The 15,563-nt window shown below is 38.9% G+C and overlaps 1 protein-coding gene across 1 annotated transcript in view; it reads right to left on the reverse strand.

Annotated features, from left to right (window-relative positions):
- LOC118825418 (Fc receptor-like protein 5) overlaps positions 1–15,563 on the reverse strand; it is an 80,603-nt gene that overhangs the window by 810 nt on the left and 64,230 nt on the right. The window contains exons 4-6 of the mRNA XM_036596002.1: positions 4,942–5,217; positions 4,568–4,849; positions 3,347–3,625 (exon numbers count right to left, since the gene is read on the reverse strand). Of these exons, the coding sequence (XP_036451895.1) occupies positions 3,347–3,625; positions 4,568–4,849; positions 4,942–5,217 (837 nt within the window). The remainder of the gene's footprint in view (positions 1–3,346; positions 3,626–4,567; positions 4,850–4,941; positions 5,218–15,563) is intronic.

Below are 15,563 nucleotides of genomic sequence, written 5' to 3' on the forward strand. Positions count from 1 at the left end.
CAGGCCATATATTACACTAAATTACAGATATGAAATAACAGACTACCTTATTGTCAATTTATTGTCATAACAGAGATGAGGAATTAGGAATTATAAAGGCAATATAAACACGCTGTCCTTGATTTTTCACACGTGAACATCAGGGTTGGAAGGGTTAAATTATGTATTCTGAAACAGATCACTGATTACCTGTTAAAAACGTAACTATAATCTAATAAAAAGCATTACAATAATAAAGTAATGTAATCTGATAACTTTTTGGTGTTTTTGGATTGCTTGTCTCATTAGTCATATAAAAGTCAGATAAAATAAAGAGTTCAAACAAATTTCAACAAGACATCTTTAAACAACGCAAACAGGAAAACTGCACTGTTTTATGAAACAAAAAGACATATAAAAGGCGAAATATGATTGACAAAACTACGTGTAACCAGGTGTAATGTCTCTTTAGGAAGACCAATTGGTTAGTATGCACTTTACTTTACACTATAATATTGATGCAACTAAGAGTTAGTTATGTCTATAATACATGCTGTTAGTTTACCTCTTACCACTCAGTGCCTGCGGTCTTGTAAATACAGCGAATCTGTCTCATATGCCATGTAAATATGTAAATAGATATACTTTTATTTCTCTTGTACTTTATCTATCTATCTATCTATCTATCTGTCTATCTATCTATCTATCTATCTATCTATCTATCTATCTATCTATCTATCTACCTACCTACCTACCTACCTACCTAGTACAGACAGCTAGGAGTGCTGTCTCTTTAAGAACAGGCCCACTAATCAGTACATAAAACAGCTGCTTAAAATAGCCTTAAGTAGTCTGCATTTATGCCTGTTAGAATGACTTCTTTGGGGTTAAGCTGGTTTTCTCATTGTTGATGTGGCGAGTTCATCTGTTCAAGGTATGCTGCTGGTCCTGTTTTTCCTAGATTTTTACTTTACATGCAGAGTGGCTTTCATGTTTGAGTTTTTAAGTGTGGACACAGATGTGTGTCAGGCAATTAATGGCTGATCAATCCTCTGTGCCCTGATAGGTGTACTCCTGAGTTCATGCTATGATTGGAAAGGTATGTTTAGAGCATCCATGTGTTTTTTTATTGTTATATGATTTTGATAAATTGCTATGTGGTATTTATGTTCCCTGTTGTCACTGAGTGTTATCTGCAGCATCCTCCCTTGTAGAGGGTTAAAGATATTTTTTTATTTTTTTAGTTTTAAAGGGAACAACTGTTTAGCTGCTGTTTTTGCCCTTTTTGGTACTTTGTTTACATTCTATTTATTTATTTATTGTGAATACATACATACATACATACATACATCATCTAAACCGCTTATCCTTCTGGGTCGCGGTGGGGTGCTGGAGCCTATCCCAGCTGTCATTGGGCGGAAGGCAGGATACACCCTGGACAGGTCGCCAGTCCATCGCAGGGCAGACAGACAGACATACATACATACATACATATACAATCACACACACATTCACACCTAGGGGCAATTCAGCATGTCCAATCAGCCTGACTGCATGTCTTTGGACTGTGGGAGGAAACCGGAGTACCCGGAGGAAACCCACGCAGACACGGGGAGAACATGCAAACTCCACACAGAAATGACCCTGGTCGCCCGGCCGGGAATCGAACCCAGGCCCTGCTTGCTGTGAGGCGACAGCGCTACCCACTGCGCCACCGTGCCGCCCTATTGTGAATATTGTATTTAAATATTGGTTAGTGACTGAGTCACTTAGGGGAGCTCCATTGTACGTTCAGCCCCAAACCAACTGTTACTAACTCTCCCTTGTCCTTTTTAAACCTAGGTCCTAACTAGTGATTGGTGGTTGATGTGCATGAAGTCTTATACCCCCCTTTTTGCAGTTAGCCCACCATCTTTTTGGTTTGGTGACCAGAGTTTTTAAGATGTTAATTTATGTGTGATGGCTTCCTACTGAGCTTGCTTTTAATTAAGTAATAAAGCTTGTTGCCAGGTTTAGCTGGCACATCTCCATATTGTATATTTAATATTCTAACATGGTAAGCTAAGTGTAATAAAACTGGCTGGATTTTATACCTGGAACCCATGTCTCTGTCTTTTTCTTCCTGTACAATAAAGAACTCGTGTGTCACTGAAATAAGTAATTCTGCGGGTGAAATTCCCACAGTGGCTTACTTGGGGTTTACTCTTCTTAGGCATTGTAACTTGGTCCTAGTGACTCCTTTTAATGGTCACTCGGCTACATATGACAGTGGCATAGCCAGAATTTTCCCAGAGACATCGCTATAGTGAGGTTAACAAATCACCAACTAGCCAGCTAACTTCATTGTAGCTTTCACAGAGAGAAATTTTGAAACACACTGCTGACCTGTCCTAGTTAACTTACTATAGCAACTGACAGCAGAACACAGTGGGTATTGGTTAATTAACCAGAATCCTACCTTCTACAGCACTAACAGCAGATGTCTTGGGCAAATAGTTGAAGACTTTAATTTTCTCATTTCTGTGATAAACTTAGTCTTCTAATGTAAAAGTTGTATTTTCTGGGACACGACTCTCCAGTCAGCTTGGATGACAACAGACATGTTCATGTCACCTGTGACAGTTCACATGTCGAACACGTCGAACAGAATAAATCCAGTTAAAATGTAGTTTTTTTAGCATCTGAAAAATTGCATCTGGTCTTTTTTTACAGTAACTGTAATGGAATACAGTCACCTTTTTCTTGTTTCCTTATGTAACGTTGTTACATGTATTCCATTACTACCCAATCTTGATGAACACTCACCACCAGAATATCCGACGTGTGCATGAGAAGACAGAAAACACATTTGTAGTAAAATTGTCTGTTTTATATTTACTGCTAAAATACAGTGAAATCTAGAATTTTTTTCTATGCATCAAAGTAATGGAAGGAGGCGATATCCTGCCATTAGGAAAATATCCCAGTGCTCTGCCACCAGTGCACGTTTGGCTCTTAAAGTGAATGACAGGAGGTCATTTGATTGGATATCACTGGAACAAGCCTAACCATGTCTGTATTCAGTCAAACTCTGCCCCTGTTTACACCTGCACTGGTCTGCTATGGGTTAGCACTTGCACCACTGATCTCAAAAATACCAACTGTATATTTGCCACACTCAGACACACCAGCACTGTGGATCAGCACTTGCTTAATGATCATGAAAATATGGCCTTCTGACATCTTTGACATTTGTTGCAATGTTTCCAGTGTAACGATACTGTATCTTACGCATCATGAGCAATTTTGATTTATCTTATAAATAAATTAAGCTGATCTTTAGTCCTGTACCAGACTCCTATGAGTAATAAAACTAATATAGACTCACTGTGCACTGTGATGTTGACAGGAGAACTTCTCCCTCCAGAGTCAGACTGACACCAGTAAACTCCAGTGTGGGATGTGGAGATGGAGCTGATGTTGCATGTAGATCCTGTAACTGATCTTCTGTCTGATAAACAATCTGACATTTTCCCACTGTTTGTGTATCGTCTCACTCTCCATCCAGTAGACTCACTCTGTCCCTCACAGCTCAGAGAGAGACGGTCAGTAGTGAAGTGTTGAGTTCTGCTGGGACTGATGATCAGAGAGACAGGAGGAGACGTTCCTGAAAAATGGAGAGAAGACATGAACTGCAGCATATTTCTAAATACTAACATAACTAATACTGAACAAATGAACAGTTTACTCCTAGAACAGGACACATCTGCTTTATTAGTACATCTTGTAGGTGCTCAACTTCCATACACAATTTAGTGTTAGTCAGATGGTGGACAAATTGTGTATATAAGTTGGGCTACAATAATACAGTAATTACATACTTGCAAAATGCACCTATTATTAAGCAATAACATACAAGCGACCTACACATCTCTGCTACAAATGAAAACTAACTTTGTTCTCAGCACCATCTGTTTACAAACAATTCAGCTGAAAATGGGGCGCGCAAACACCTGACCCCATAGGCAGGGTGTAACTGTAACAGACTGAGGGGCTAGTTGTAGCAGTTACTAAAATGTCTGATGAACTTCTCCAAATGAAATTTAATTTGACATAGTTCTACATTATTTGAACCAGCCGAAGTTTCTAAACTAATGTATATAAAGATATATTCATCAGACTAAATATAATTAGTGAAAAGAGAGTGGTCAGACATGGCCACAATTTATTTTTGACCACAAATTAGAAAAGTAAATATCAGCACGATGATATTTTAAAAAATATATATTACATTATATAATATATATTATATAATATAAATTATGTGACTTATACACACAACTCAGTAATCAAAAAATACATAAGACGAAAACAATACTTTTATGGTACAAAAACGGTCATCAGGGTGAATCCTAAGAAATATCTGTCCAGTTGCGGTCAAGACTTACAGATGACGTTGCAATGATAATATGAGAAAATGACTAAAAGTATGTTCTACTTGAACCTGTGAAACTGCATAAAATATCCAAGCCCATGTTACTTTGTTCCTGGCTTTCCCTACATCTGATTAAATGACAACAATAAATTCACCAGTTCTGGGTCTCCTCACCAGTGATCCACAGTGGCTGTGTGTTGCTGTTCTCAGTGTGAAAGGCTGGTTCTCCTCTCTTTGCTCTGCACTTATAAACTCCAGAGTGATTCAGAGCAGCAGGACTGAGAGTGAAGGAGCCTCTGGCTTCTCTTCTGCTGTCTGAGAGGAGCTCCTCATCATCTCTGTACCAGCTGAACGTCCAGCCTGTAGAGGAGTCTCTAACCTCACAGTGTAGAGTCACTGAGTCTCCTTCAGTCAGCCAGCTCTGCAGAGACGCACTCAGTACTGCCTGGGCTGCACCTGACAGAGAGCAAATGCAGAATAGAAATAAATCTCATACAGAATAATAAGATTATTACAGAAAATGAATAAGAACAAAACCAAACACTCACCAGACACAGTGAGTGTAACAGCATCACTGATCTCTGAGCTCTGAGAGTCACGTTTCCTTTCTCCTCTGCAGGTGTATTTATCACTGTAATACTCTGTAACTGAGCTGATACTGATCTCCTGTGTGGTTCTGTTTGTGCTGAATGGTTGATTATTCTTAAACCAGCTGAATTTCCACTCAGTGTCTCCTCCTGACTGTATGTCACATCTCAGAGTGACAGTCTCTCCTTTAAACACGAGTTCATCAGGTTTTATGGACACCACAGCTTTAGGACTGCCTATAACAAAATTATCTGCTGTTAGTAAACTAATAAACTAGAGGGAAACAGAGTCATTTAAACATTTACTAATGACTTGTAAAGGACTGATGTAAAGTTACAGTGGAAACAGTGCAGCAATCTACTGTATACCTTAAATAAAACAGTTTGCTATAAAAAAGTACATTCTGGGAAATGCAGGTCTACATGTTGTACTAGGTGATAAACAGTCCTATGTTGTGAAAAATAGTGCATTCTGCATGTATTACAACAGCATTGCTCCGTATTAAAAGAGTCCAGGTACTAAACTGAGCTGCCTGCAGTCCAGACATGTCACCACTGAAAATATTTGGTATATTATCAAATGAAAAATACGACAAAGGAGACCTCAAACTGTTGAGCAGCTGAAATCATATATCAACAGGAAAGGGAAAACATTTCACTTTCAGAACTACAGCAGTTTGTCTTCTCAGTTCCCAAACACTTACAGAGTGTTGTTAAAAGAAGAGGTGATGAAACACAGTGGTAAACATGGCACCGTCCCAACTTTTTTGAGATGCATTGCTGCCAACAAGTTCTAAATCAGTTAATGTTTTTCATGAAATGGTAAAATTCCTCTCTTTCAACATCTGATATGTGTTCTATGTTCTATTGTGAATAAACTATGGGTCTATGAGATTTGCAAATCATTTCTTTCTGTTTTTATTTACATTTGCTGACATTTTACACAGCATCCCAACTTTTTGGAATTGGGGTGGTACATTTTTCCCCAAATCAGTATCTGAATCAAAGTAGATCAGAGTGTATAACCAGGGGTTAAGCAGAGCCAGAGTGCCCTGAATCAGAGCTTGTGTGAACACAAACAGTGGTCCTGTTTCATGTAAATGCTTTTTTGCTAAATTGAACAGGCTGGCATAACTACAATGCCTACTGTTGCTAAAAGAACTAGGCACATCTCAGCCTCAAGACTTTGGGCAGAGGTGGGAAAGGGGCAGACTTTTTAGGGGCCCGGCCATGTCGTTGTGTGGGCCTGCCTGTCACTGACCCACCAAATGTGAGCACGTGTTAGGAGTGTTCCTTAAATAAAACACTAATAATAAAAGGTATCATTGCTTAAGAAATTCATTCGTGTACATCTGTGGTTGGGGTGGAGCAGGCTTTCCCAAATGCAGGGAGACATTCACCCATAAGAAAAAAGCAATCTCCAGAAAAGCGATCTCCTAAATATCTCTGTGGTGTCTCTTAGACAACAGTGAGATAAGATAAGACAGAAAGACAAAGGAGAGTCCTGCTGTTCAGGTATTTCTCCTGAACAGAGGCCTCAGTAATCTCACATCTGTCTCCTCTTGAGTTTTAATAAAGATCTTAATAAAGACACAGTGTTCTTAGATCTGCTGAGATAATAACACTATGTTTATCTGCAACTGAACTGTTTAAACCAGTAAAACTTCCATCCAGCAGATTCATCCAGCCTGCACTCCAGAATCACTGCACTGAGTTTTCTGTCAGTGCAGCTCCTCTAAGGCTTGATGTGAGTTTAGGTTTGGGTTTCACTGCTGTTGAAGATCAAGCACAAAGTCCATGAAATCACACACTGCTTTCAGAGTCATTACCACAATAATCACCTTCAACACAGATACAAACTCTCTCAGACTCTGACACACCAAGCACACTGTTGGCCATGAGCCGCTGCCAGGACGTTGGGAGAGTCAGTGGTTGACTGTTGCCTGTGGTTCGTGTGGCCCAAACAAATCACCAAACACTGCTAACAGGGTTTTACTTTCAACTTGACAGTCTAGGTTCAGCCTAAACATTAAACACTAAGACATTCAGACAGTATATTGTTTACTCCTAACACTGTCAGAAAAAAGGAACTGTCCATATATTTTCCCCTTTTGGCTGTTTAGAACAATATCAAGATTTGTTACGAAAACATGAACATAAAATAGGCATAAAACATCGTGGTAGTGCCCAACTCTATTTTGCAGTTCTGGTGACACAAAAAAACAAAATCATTTTTAGAAAGTATATCTGAGGTGTGTTTGTTCTAATTTCAGGGAGTCTTTGTACTCAGTATAAAATGAGACCAACTGATCCAGACAAGAGAGCCTTTAGTGCTAATCAGATTACTGTCAGAAATCATGAAGAAACTTCACAGTCATTTGACAGCACATCACCTCCATCTGTAAAAATATATTCTCTCGTCATAAAATCGTCATAAATTGGTAATCAATTACAAATTTATGTTATTATATTATTAATTGAATAATACAATTAGACATGCACACTTAATAATAATTAATTATATTATAATAATATAAATAATACTTAATTAAATTATGAATTCATACTGATTTGCCTGAGAAACAATTTCTATCTTAAAAATTTAAAGTCAGAATTAATAAAATTCAATTATTCACTACTTCTGTTACACTGCTACTATTCCACCTTGTGCATATGATCCTGTCCCTCTTTACCCATCTAAACATCAAACACGCACTGTATCTTCCACTTTCTGTCTGTCAACAAACTCTAACTAAACTTTTAGCTGTCTCACTGTGTCTTTTTCTAATGTAGTCAGAGTTGAGCTCCCTGAACTCACTGGAGGAGCATCTAAAATACTGTGTGTTTAAAAGAGAAATTTCATCTTATTATATGTACAAGATAATAATATTTTCGCACCTCAAATCTTCTATTCCCTTAAACCTCAGGCTTATTATTAATTAATAAGTTTATTATTCAGTAACTACTATAAAGCTAACATGTAAGTTATTGTAGTTATGAGAGCGAGTAACTGAAGTCAGAGACAATCCACAGTTCCTTTGTTTAAAGGATTAACTGTTAATGACAGAAATAAAGAGAGAAAGATGAGACTCACCTGATACAGTCAGTCTAACAGCATCACTGGTCTCTGAGTAACGCAGCTCTGTTGACTTTGTTCCCTTACAGCTATAATCACCTTCATCAGACTGATCAACATTAGAGATTTCATATTTCTTCCTCCTTTCAGCTTCACTGAGACGTTTATTATTCTTAAACCACTTGTAACTCCAGACATCTCCACCTTCTATGTCACATGTGAGAGTGACTCTCTCTCTGATGAACACATGCTCAGCTGGCTGCACTTTCACTTTAGCCTTTGGTCTCTCTTGAAACTTGTAAACTCTCTCTAAGAAATGAAATAGTATTTATCAAAAAGAAAGGAAAATCATGACGTACCTGTAATCTTGACTGGATCACTGTAATCTGTGTAGGTTTCTCCTCTGCGTGCTACACATTTATACTCTTCTGTTCCTGTATTAGACACTGTTATATTGATTGTGTTGGTGTTTTCATCAGCAGTCAGTTGTGTTGATTGAGTGTTTTTGTACCAGAGAAACTTCCATCCAGTGAGTGAGAGCTGCAGTTTACAGATCAGAGTAACAGTGTCTCCAGTGTAGATGGTGCTCTGAGGCTCCACCCTCACTGCTGGTTTGAGTTTTTCTGTTGATGTGAAATGAAATTATCAGAGCTGCTTTCACCTTTACTGAGGCTGAAAAGGTGAATGTATGTAAAAGAGTTGGTTCTCATGAGTTCAAAATGGCTGTTTTTGCTAGGTAGTAGGTAGTGAATGGTACATTTTGAAACTAACGATATTTACATATCACTTCAGATTCCTTTATTTAAAAAAGTGAGGTCATTTAATGTTTTCATGATATGGAATTTTTAATATTTGCTTTCCTAATTTCCAATTGGAATATAGATTTCTGCTGGGTTCATGAATTAAGTACAACAACGACACACCAACCAACACCAAAGGAGCTGTAGGTTCTTTCAAATAAGAAGCTCTATAACAGTATGGGACAGATACAAGTGCAGCAGTAAGAAACACAGATAAATTTAAACCCTGTAATAAAACATTTAATTACCACAACTATGACCGTTATAGAAGCATCAACACTCAGACATGAACTTTCCCTTCCTGATGCTGAAGAATTACTACATTCCAGTTTTCAGATCCATCACTGCAACTGTTCTAGCTTATCCTTCTCATTCCAAACGTCCAGCATACTGGACATTTTTTCCAGGTATTGCAGCTCTACAGAAGCAGGTATGTCACCACACTCACTTTTATGTGTTTCTACAGAACTCTGTCTTTCTATTGGATGATTATTTAATGTATTGTTTTCCTTTTTTATCTTGTTATAAACAAAGCAAACATGGCAGCTGGTGAGAAAGATGCTCAGCGCCAAATGAAATACTTTTTCTAAATGATGCTTTATTTATTTCAGACATGTTTTATATGTATGTGCTTCTAAAAGGTTCCTGTTGTGGAAGGTAGAAAAAAGAAAATAATAGATATTCAAGACAGCATACACACATTTTGAGATAAAGTTTAATGCCCAGTAATCAGGACATTCGGACTTTGATTAGTGCAATAGACTCACATTACAAAACACAATCATTTAGTATTTTTATTACAGGTATAATCTACGTATTTAGGAGTGACAGTAGATGATGAAGTGTGAATTTGGGGAAAACATTGTTTCTTTGTGATTTCAGTTGATCTTGTTGTCAAGTAAACTGGACATTCGAATAATTAATGGATAATGAAATTAATAAAAATAATATACGTATTAATGTCACAATAAGAGACCAAAACAAAATCTAAACACTTCATGTATTTCAGAAAAATTATTTCTGAAACACAAATGGTATTACGGTCTACGACACTGGGCTAGCGTATAAAGTGTAATATGTGTAATATGTATAATATTGCATATAAATCTATGTAATATCTGATAAAGCTTTTAATGTTTTCTGAGTTTTTCTTCAGTGACCTTGATCATTTCAATCATTTGTTCATTCTGGATAAGGTCATGTAAAGCAGTGTACTTGTTTTGCGTTAAAAACTTTATTATTATTACTACACACACACACACACACACACACACACACACACACACACACACATATATATATATATATATATATATATATATATATATATATATATATACATATATATATATATATATTATACACATTATACACACACACACACATATATATATATATATATATATATATATATATATATATATATATATATATATATATTATACACATATATTATACACATATATATATATATACATATATATATATACACATATATATATATATATATATATATATATATATATATGATTATGAAAAAACAAGGACAAAGAAAAAGTTCAATGTTTGATTTGTGTCTTGTTATGCTGGTGTTAAGAAATCATTTTTTTTTAAAACACTCACATTTCATGCTGCTGAGTTCAAATGTCAAGTGTACTGGACACTGAATTTTATGTCTCACAGAAAATAAAACAAGAATTAATGTAATATTTTATTTATTACGCAGCAGAGAACATATTTGAAAATAAATGCTAAACAGTATTTAAAAACAGGAAATAATTTTGTTTTTAATAATTACAGTCATTCTCAGTCATATCATTTATTAAAAGAAAATAGAAATCATGATGTACCTTTGACTGTAATCTTGACTGGATCACTGTAATGTGTGTAGTAGGTTTCTCCTCTGCATGCTACACATTTATACTCTTCTGTTCCTGTTTTAGACACTGTTATACTGATTGTGTTGGTGTTTTCATCTACAGCAGGCAGATGATCTGTTTGAGAGTTTTTGTACCAGAGAAACTTCCATCCAGTGAGTGAGGTCTGCAGTTCACAGATCAGAGTAACAGTGTCTCCAGTGTAGACGGCGCTCTGAGGCTCCACCCTCACTGCTGGTTTGGGTTTTTCTGTTAATGTGAAATGATGAAGTTATCAGAGCTGCTTTCACCTTTACAACATAAACACTAGTTTAAGTGAAGCAGGAACAAACACAAATTAATTTAAACATCGTAAAATATTTAATTTTTTACCACGTCTAGGACTTTTAAACAATTTGAAAGATCTGTCCCTTTCTAATACTGACAAATTACTACATTCTTTCAGTGATGGACAGTAACAAAGTAAATGTAATTCGTTACTGTACTTAAGTAGTTTTTTAGTGCGTCTGTACTTTACTGGAGTATTTCCATTTTGAGCGACTTTTTCTTTCACTCCACTACATTTCAAATGCAAAGGTCTTACTTTTTACTTCACTACATTATGAGAAATCTGTCGTTCCTTTTGGCTTATGTGTGTATAAAAAGATAACATTTTTCAAAGTCAAAACAAAAGAAGCGTGAAGGAAGAACACCAATCAGGGTACAGGGCACTTTGTTTTGAGCTTGTTTTGACCTGTTGGACATACCGACCCAGTGCAAGCATATGGTTCAACGTCAGCACAGCAGCATAACATTTTGGGAGGGTCTATTCCTACATAAATGATGGAACTAACCTAACTTTGTGTAAATAGACCACAATATAGAAATATGTACACATATGCAGTTGTGACTGACGTGTCTTTTTTCTGAATTTATACAAACACTAGTTCATGTTATGGTAAATTTGCTTTTGCTAGTTTATGTTTATGAACAGATACTTACAGATGCACTATAATAAGGGAAAACTCATTTGTGAACCTGTTTAAAGCAAGTTTTTATTAAATTTAAACTTATTTTTATTTAAATTAAGTTGCAAATAAATCTTAAACCAAAACTTTGCTTGTTCGCAAAAAGTTATTTCATGGCCACTTGGTTCTACCTAATGGAAATTGTTTGCCTTCAGCGTTTCGTGCTATTAACAATTTTAATAGACATCAGCGTCAGACTAATTAATGACAAGAGGCTTGTTACAAAAATGGTAACAGGACATTAGAGTTGTAATTAATCTTTTAGTACTTTCAGGTTGGATACTGAAGTACATTTGAAGGCAAATACTTTTGTACTTTTACTCAAGTGAAGGTCTAAAAGGAGGAACTTCTACTTTTACTGGAGTAATATTTTACCATGGGTATCTCTACTTTAACTCAAGTACATGGTTTGTGTACTTCGTCCACCAATGCATTCATTCGTATTGTTCCAGTTCAGACAGTGTATTAGAGTCACTTATTGCAGGTGAAAGGAAATTTGATTCTAGTTTTCAGATCATTCACTACTGTTTCAGATCATTGCAACTGTTCGAGCTTATACAGAGAACCTCATCACTCTTAAAACATTTCTTCGTACTGCATCTTCAACTTTGTCTCTAAAATGACTCTAATGAAAGTCTCTAAGATACAGTGTGTTTTAAAGAGAAATGTGCCGATCCTCTTCTATAACTTCTTAACTTTATGTAAAGGATGATATTTGTACAGTAGTAATGCTCCTCGCCCTGTGACGGACAGGTGACCTGTCCAGGGTGTTTCCTGCCTTCTGCCCTTATATTAATAGTATTCAATAGTACTAATACTATTAAAACTGAAGTATACTCTCTGAATGTTTGAAATATTCCTTCTGAATATATGTGACAGCTTTTAATAAAATGGAATAATGTGGAATAATTACATTTTTTTCCACTGTCATTCTAAATCAAATCCTTTTTACATACCTCTTACTGTAACTTTGATTAGATCACTGTAATATGTGTTGTAGTAATCTTCATGTGCTACACATTTATACTCTTCTGTTCCTGTATTAGACACTGTTATACTGATTTTGTTGGTGTTTTCATCAGCATTCAGATGATTTGACTCTGATCCATCCTCACTGCTGGTTTGGGTTTTCTTTTGATATGAAATGACAAAGTTGTTGCTTTTCTTTTACAAGCAGTAGTTCTAGTATTTTAAGCACATTCTTTGTGTCTACACAGGATTTTTATTATGCATGATTGGTGGAAAAGTTACAGTGGTTGGGTGTTTTCTGTATAGATTATTTATATTACACATTCCTGACTGAAGGTAACAGACACTGGGTTCACAGAGAACCATCATCATCATTATCATCATCATCATCATCCTTAACCCCTTAGTCCAGATAGGGTCGAGGTAGCAGTTGAGAAAGCAGAGAATCCCAGAGGACCCTGTCCCCCGCAACTTCCTCCAGCTCATTCCCGGGGACCCCAAGCCGCTCCCAGGCCAACTTGAAGATATAATCCCTCCAGCAGGTCCTAAGATGACCCTAGGGTCTTGTCCCAGTAGGCTGTGCCTGGTACACCCCCACCGGGAGGCATCCAGGGGGCGTCTGGTTCAGATGCCTGAACCACCTCAACTGGCTCCTCTCAATGCAGAGGAGTAGCGGCTCTACTCCAAGCTCCTCACGGATGACCAAGCTCCTCACCCTATCAAGTAGAGTGTAGCCTGCCACCCTGCGAAGAAAGTTCATTTCTGCTGCTTGTATTTGCAATCTCATTCTTTCGGTCATTACCCACAGCTCATGACCATAGGTGAGGGTCGGGATGTAGATCAACCGGTAAACAGAGAGCTTCGCCTTATGGAGTAGCACCCCATACTCCCGGAGGACCTCCCACAAGATATCTCTGGGTACACGGTCGTAAGCCTTCTCCAAATCCACAAAACACATGCAGACTGGGTTGGCAAACTCCTATGCCCCCTCAACAATCAGTGAGAGGGTGAAAAGCTGGTCCATTGTTCCATGGCTGGGACGGAATCTGCATTGTTCCTCCTCAATCTGAGGTTCAACTATCGGTCGAAGTCTCTTTTCCAGCACCTTGGCATAGACTTTCCCAGGGAGGCAGTGTGATACCCCGGTAGTTGGCACACACCCTCTGGTCCCCTTCCTCAAAAATAGGGACCACCACCTTGGTCTGCCAGTCCAAAGGTGTGTTTCCTAAGGTCCATGCAATATTGCAGAGGCGTGTCAGCCATGACAGCCCCACAATATCCAGAGCCTTAAGCATTTCTGGATGAATCTCATCCGCCCCGGTGCCTTGCCACTGAAGAGCTTGCCAACTACCTCAGTGACCTCCACCAGGGAAATGGAGCTTGACACGCCAGAAGCCTCTGGCCCTGACTCCCATGAGGGAGGCATGTCTCTCGGATTAAGGAGTTCCTCAAAGTGCTCCTTCCACTGACCGACAATATCCTCATTTGAAGTCAGAGTTTCTCCACCCCTGCCGAATACGGCTTGGGCGAAGCCACCGCAACCTCTTCTGAGTCACCGGACAGTTGTCCAGAACTTCCTCGAGGCTGACCGAAAGTCTTTTTCTATGGCCTCACCAAACTCCTCCCACGCCCTGGATTTTGCTTCTGCCACTGTTTCTGCTGCCACCTTTTTTGCATGTTGGTACCTAGCTGCTGAGTCGGGAGTCCTCCGGGCCATCCAGTCCCTAAAGGCCTCTTTCTTCACCTTGATGGCCTCCCTCACCACCAGTGTCCTCCAGGGGGTTCTTGGGTTACTGCCCTGACAGGCACCCACAAGCTTTTGGCCACAGCTACGCCTGGCAGCTTCCACAATGGAGGTTTTGAACAGTGTCCATTCAGACTCCATGTCCCCCACCTCCTCTGGGACATGAGAAAAGCTCTCCTGGAGGTGGGAATTAAAATCATTCCAAACAGGGGCCTCCGACAGTCGTTCCCAGCACACTCTCACTATTTGTTTGGGCCTACCAGGTCTGACCAGCAGTCTTCCCTGCCATCTGATCCAACTCACCACCAGATGGTGATCGGTTGACAGTTCAGCACCTCTCTTCACCTGAGTGTCCAGAACATATGGTCCCAAGTCTAATGAAATGACAACAAAGTCAATCATTGACCTCTGACCCAAGGAGCTCTGGTACCATGTACACATATGAACATCCTTGTGTTCGAACTTGGTGTTGGCGTTATGGACAATCCATGCCTAGCACAAAAGTCCAATAACAAATCACCATTCGAGTTTAGATCGGCCAGGCCGTTCTTCCCAATCACACCTCTCCAGGTCTCCCAGTCATTGCCAACATGAGCATTGAAGTCTCCCAGTAAAACTATGGAGTCTGTAGGCGGGGCCCTTTCCAGAACCCTGCCCACTCGCTCCAAGAAGGCTGAATACTCCAACCTGTTGTTTGGTGCATAAGCACACAAAGCCAGAGTTTTCCTCTCTGTGATTTTAATTCGCATTGAGGCGACCCTTTCGTCCACTGGGACAAACGCCAACTGCATGGCAGCCGGCCGGGGACTCGTGAGTATCCCCACACCTGCCCAGGACCTCTCACCCTGTGCAACCCCTGAGTAGGAGAGGGACCAACCCCTATTAAGGAGTTTGGTTCCAGAGTCGACACTGTGGGTGGAGGTGAGCCACACTATATCTAGTTGGTACCTCTCAACCTCCCGCACAAGCTCTGGCTCCTTCCCCCCAGAGAGGTTACGTTCCACGTACTAAGAGCCAGTTTCTGCCGCAGGGGTCTATGCTGCCAAGGGCCTCCCTGCCATTTCCTACTGCCTGCACTGATTCCCCATGATGGACCTTGCAGGTGGTGGG

Source organism: Colossoma macropomum, unplaced genomic scaffold (genome assembly GCF_904425465.1).
Source record: "Colossoma macropomum unplaced genomic scaffold, Colossoma_macropomum, whole genome shotgun sequence".
Classification (NCBI taxonomy): Eukaryota; Metazoa; Chordata; class Actinopteri; order Characiformes; family Serrasalmidae; genus Colossoma; species Colossoma macropomum.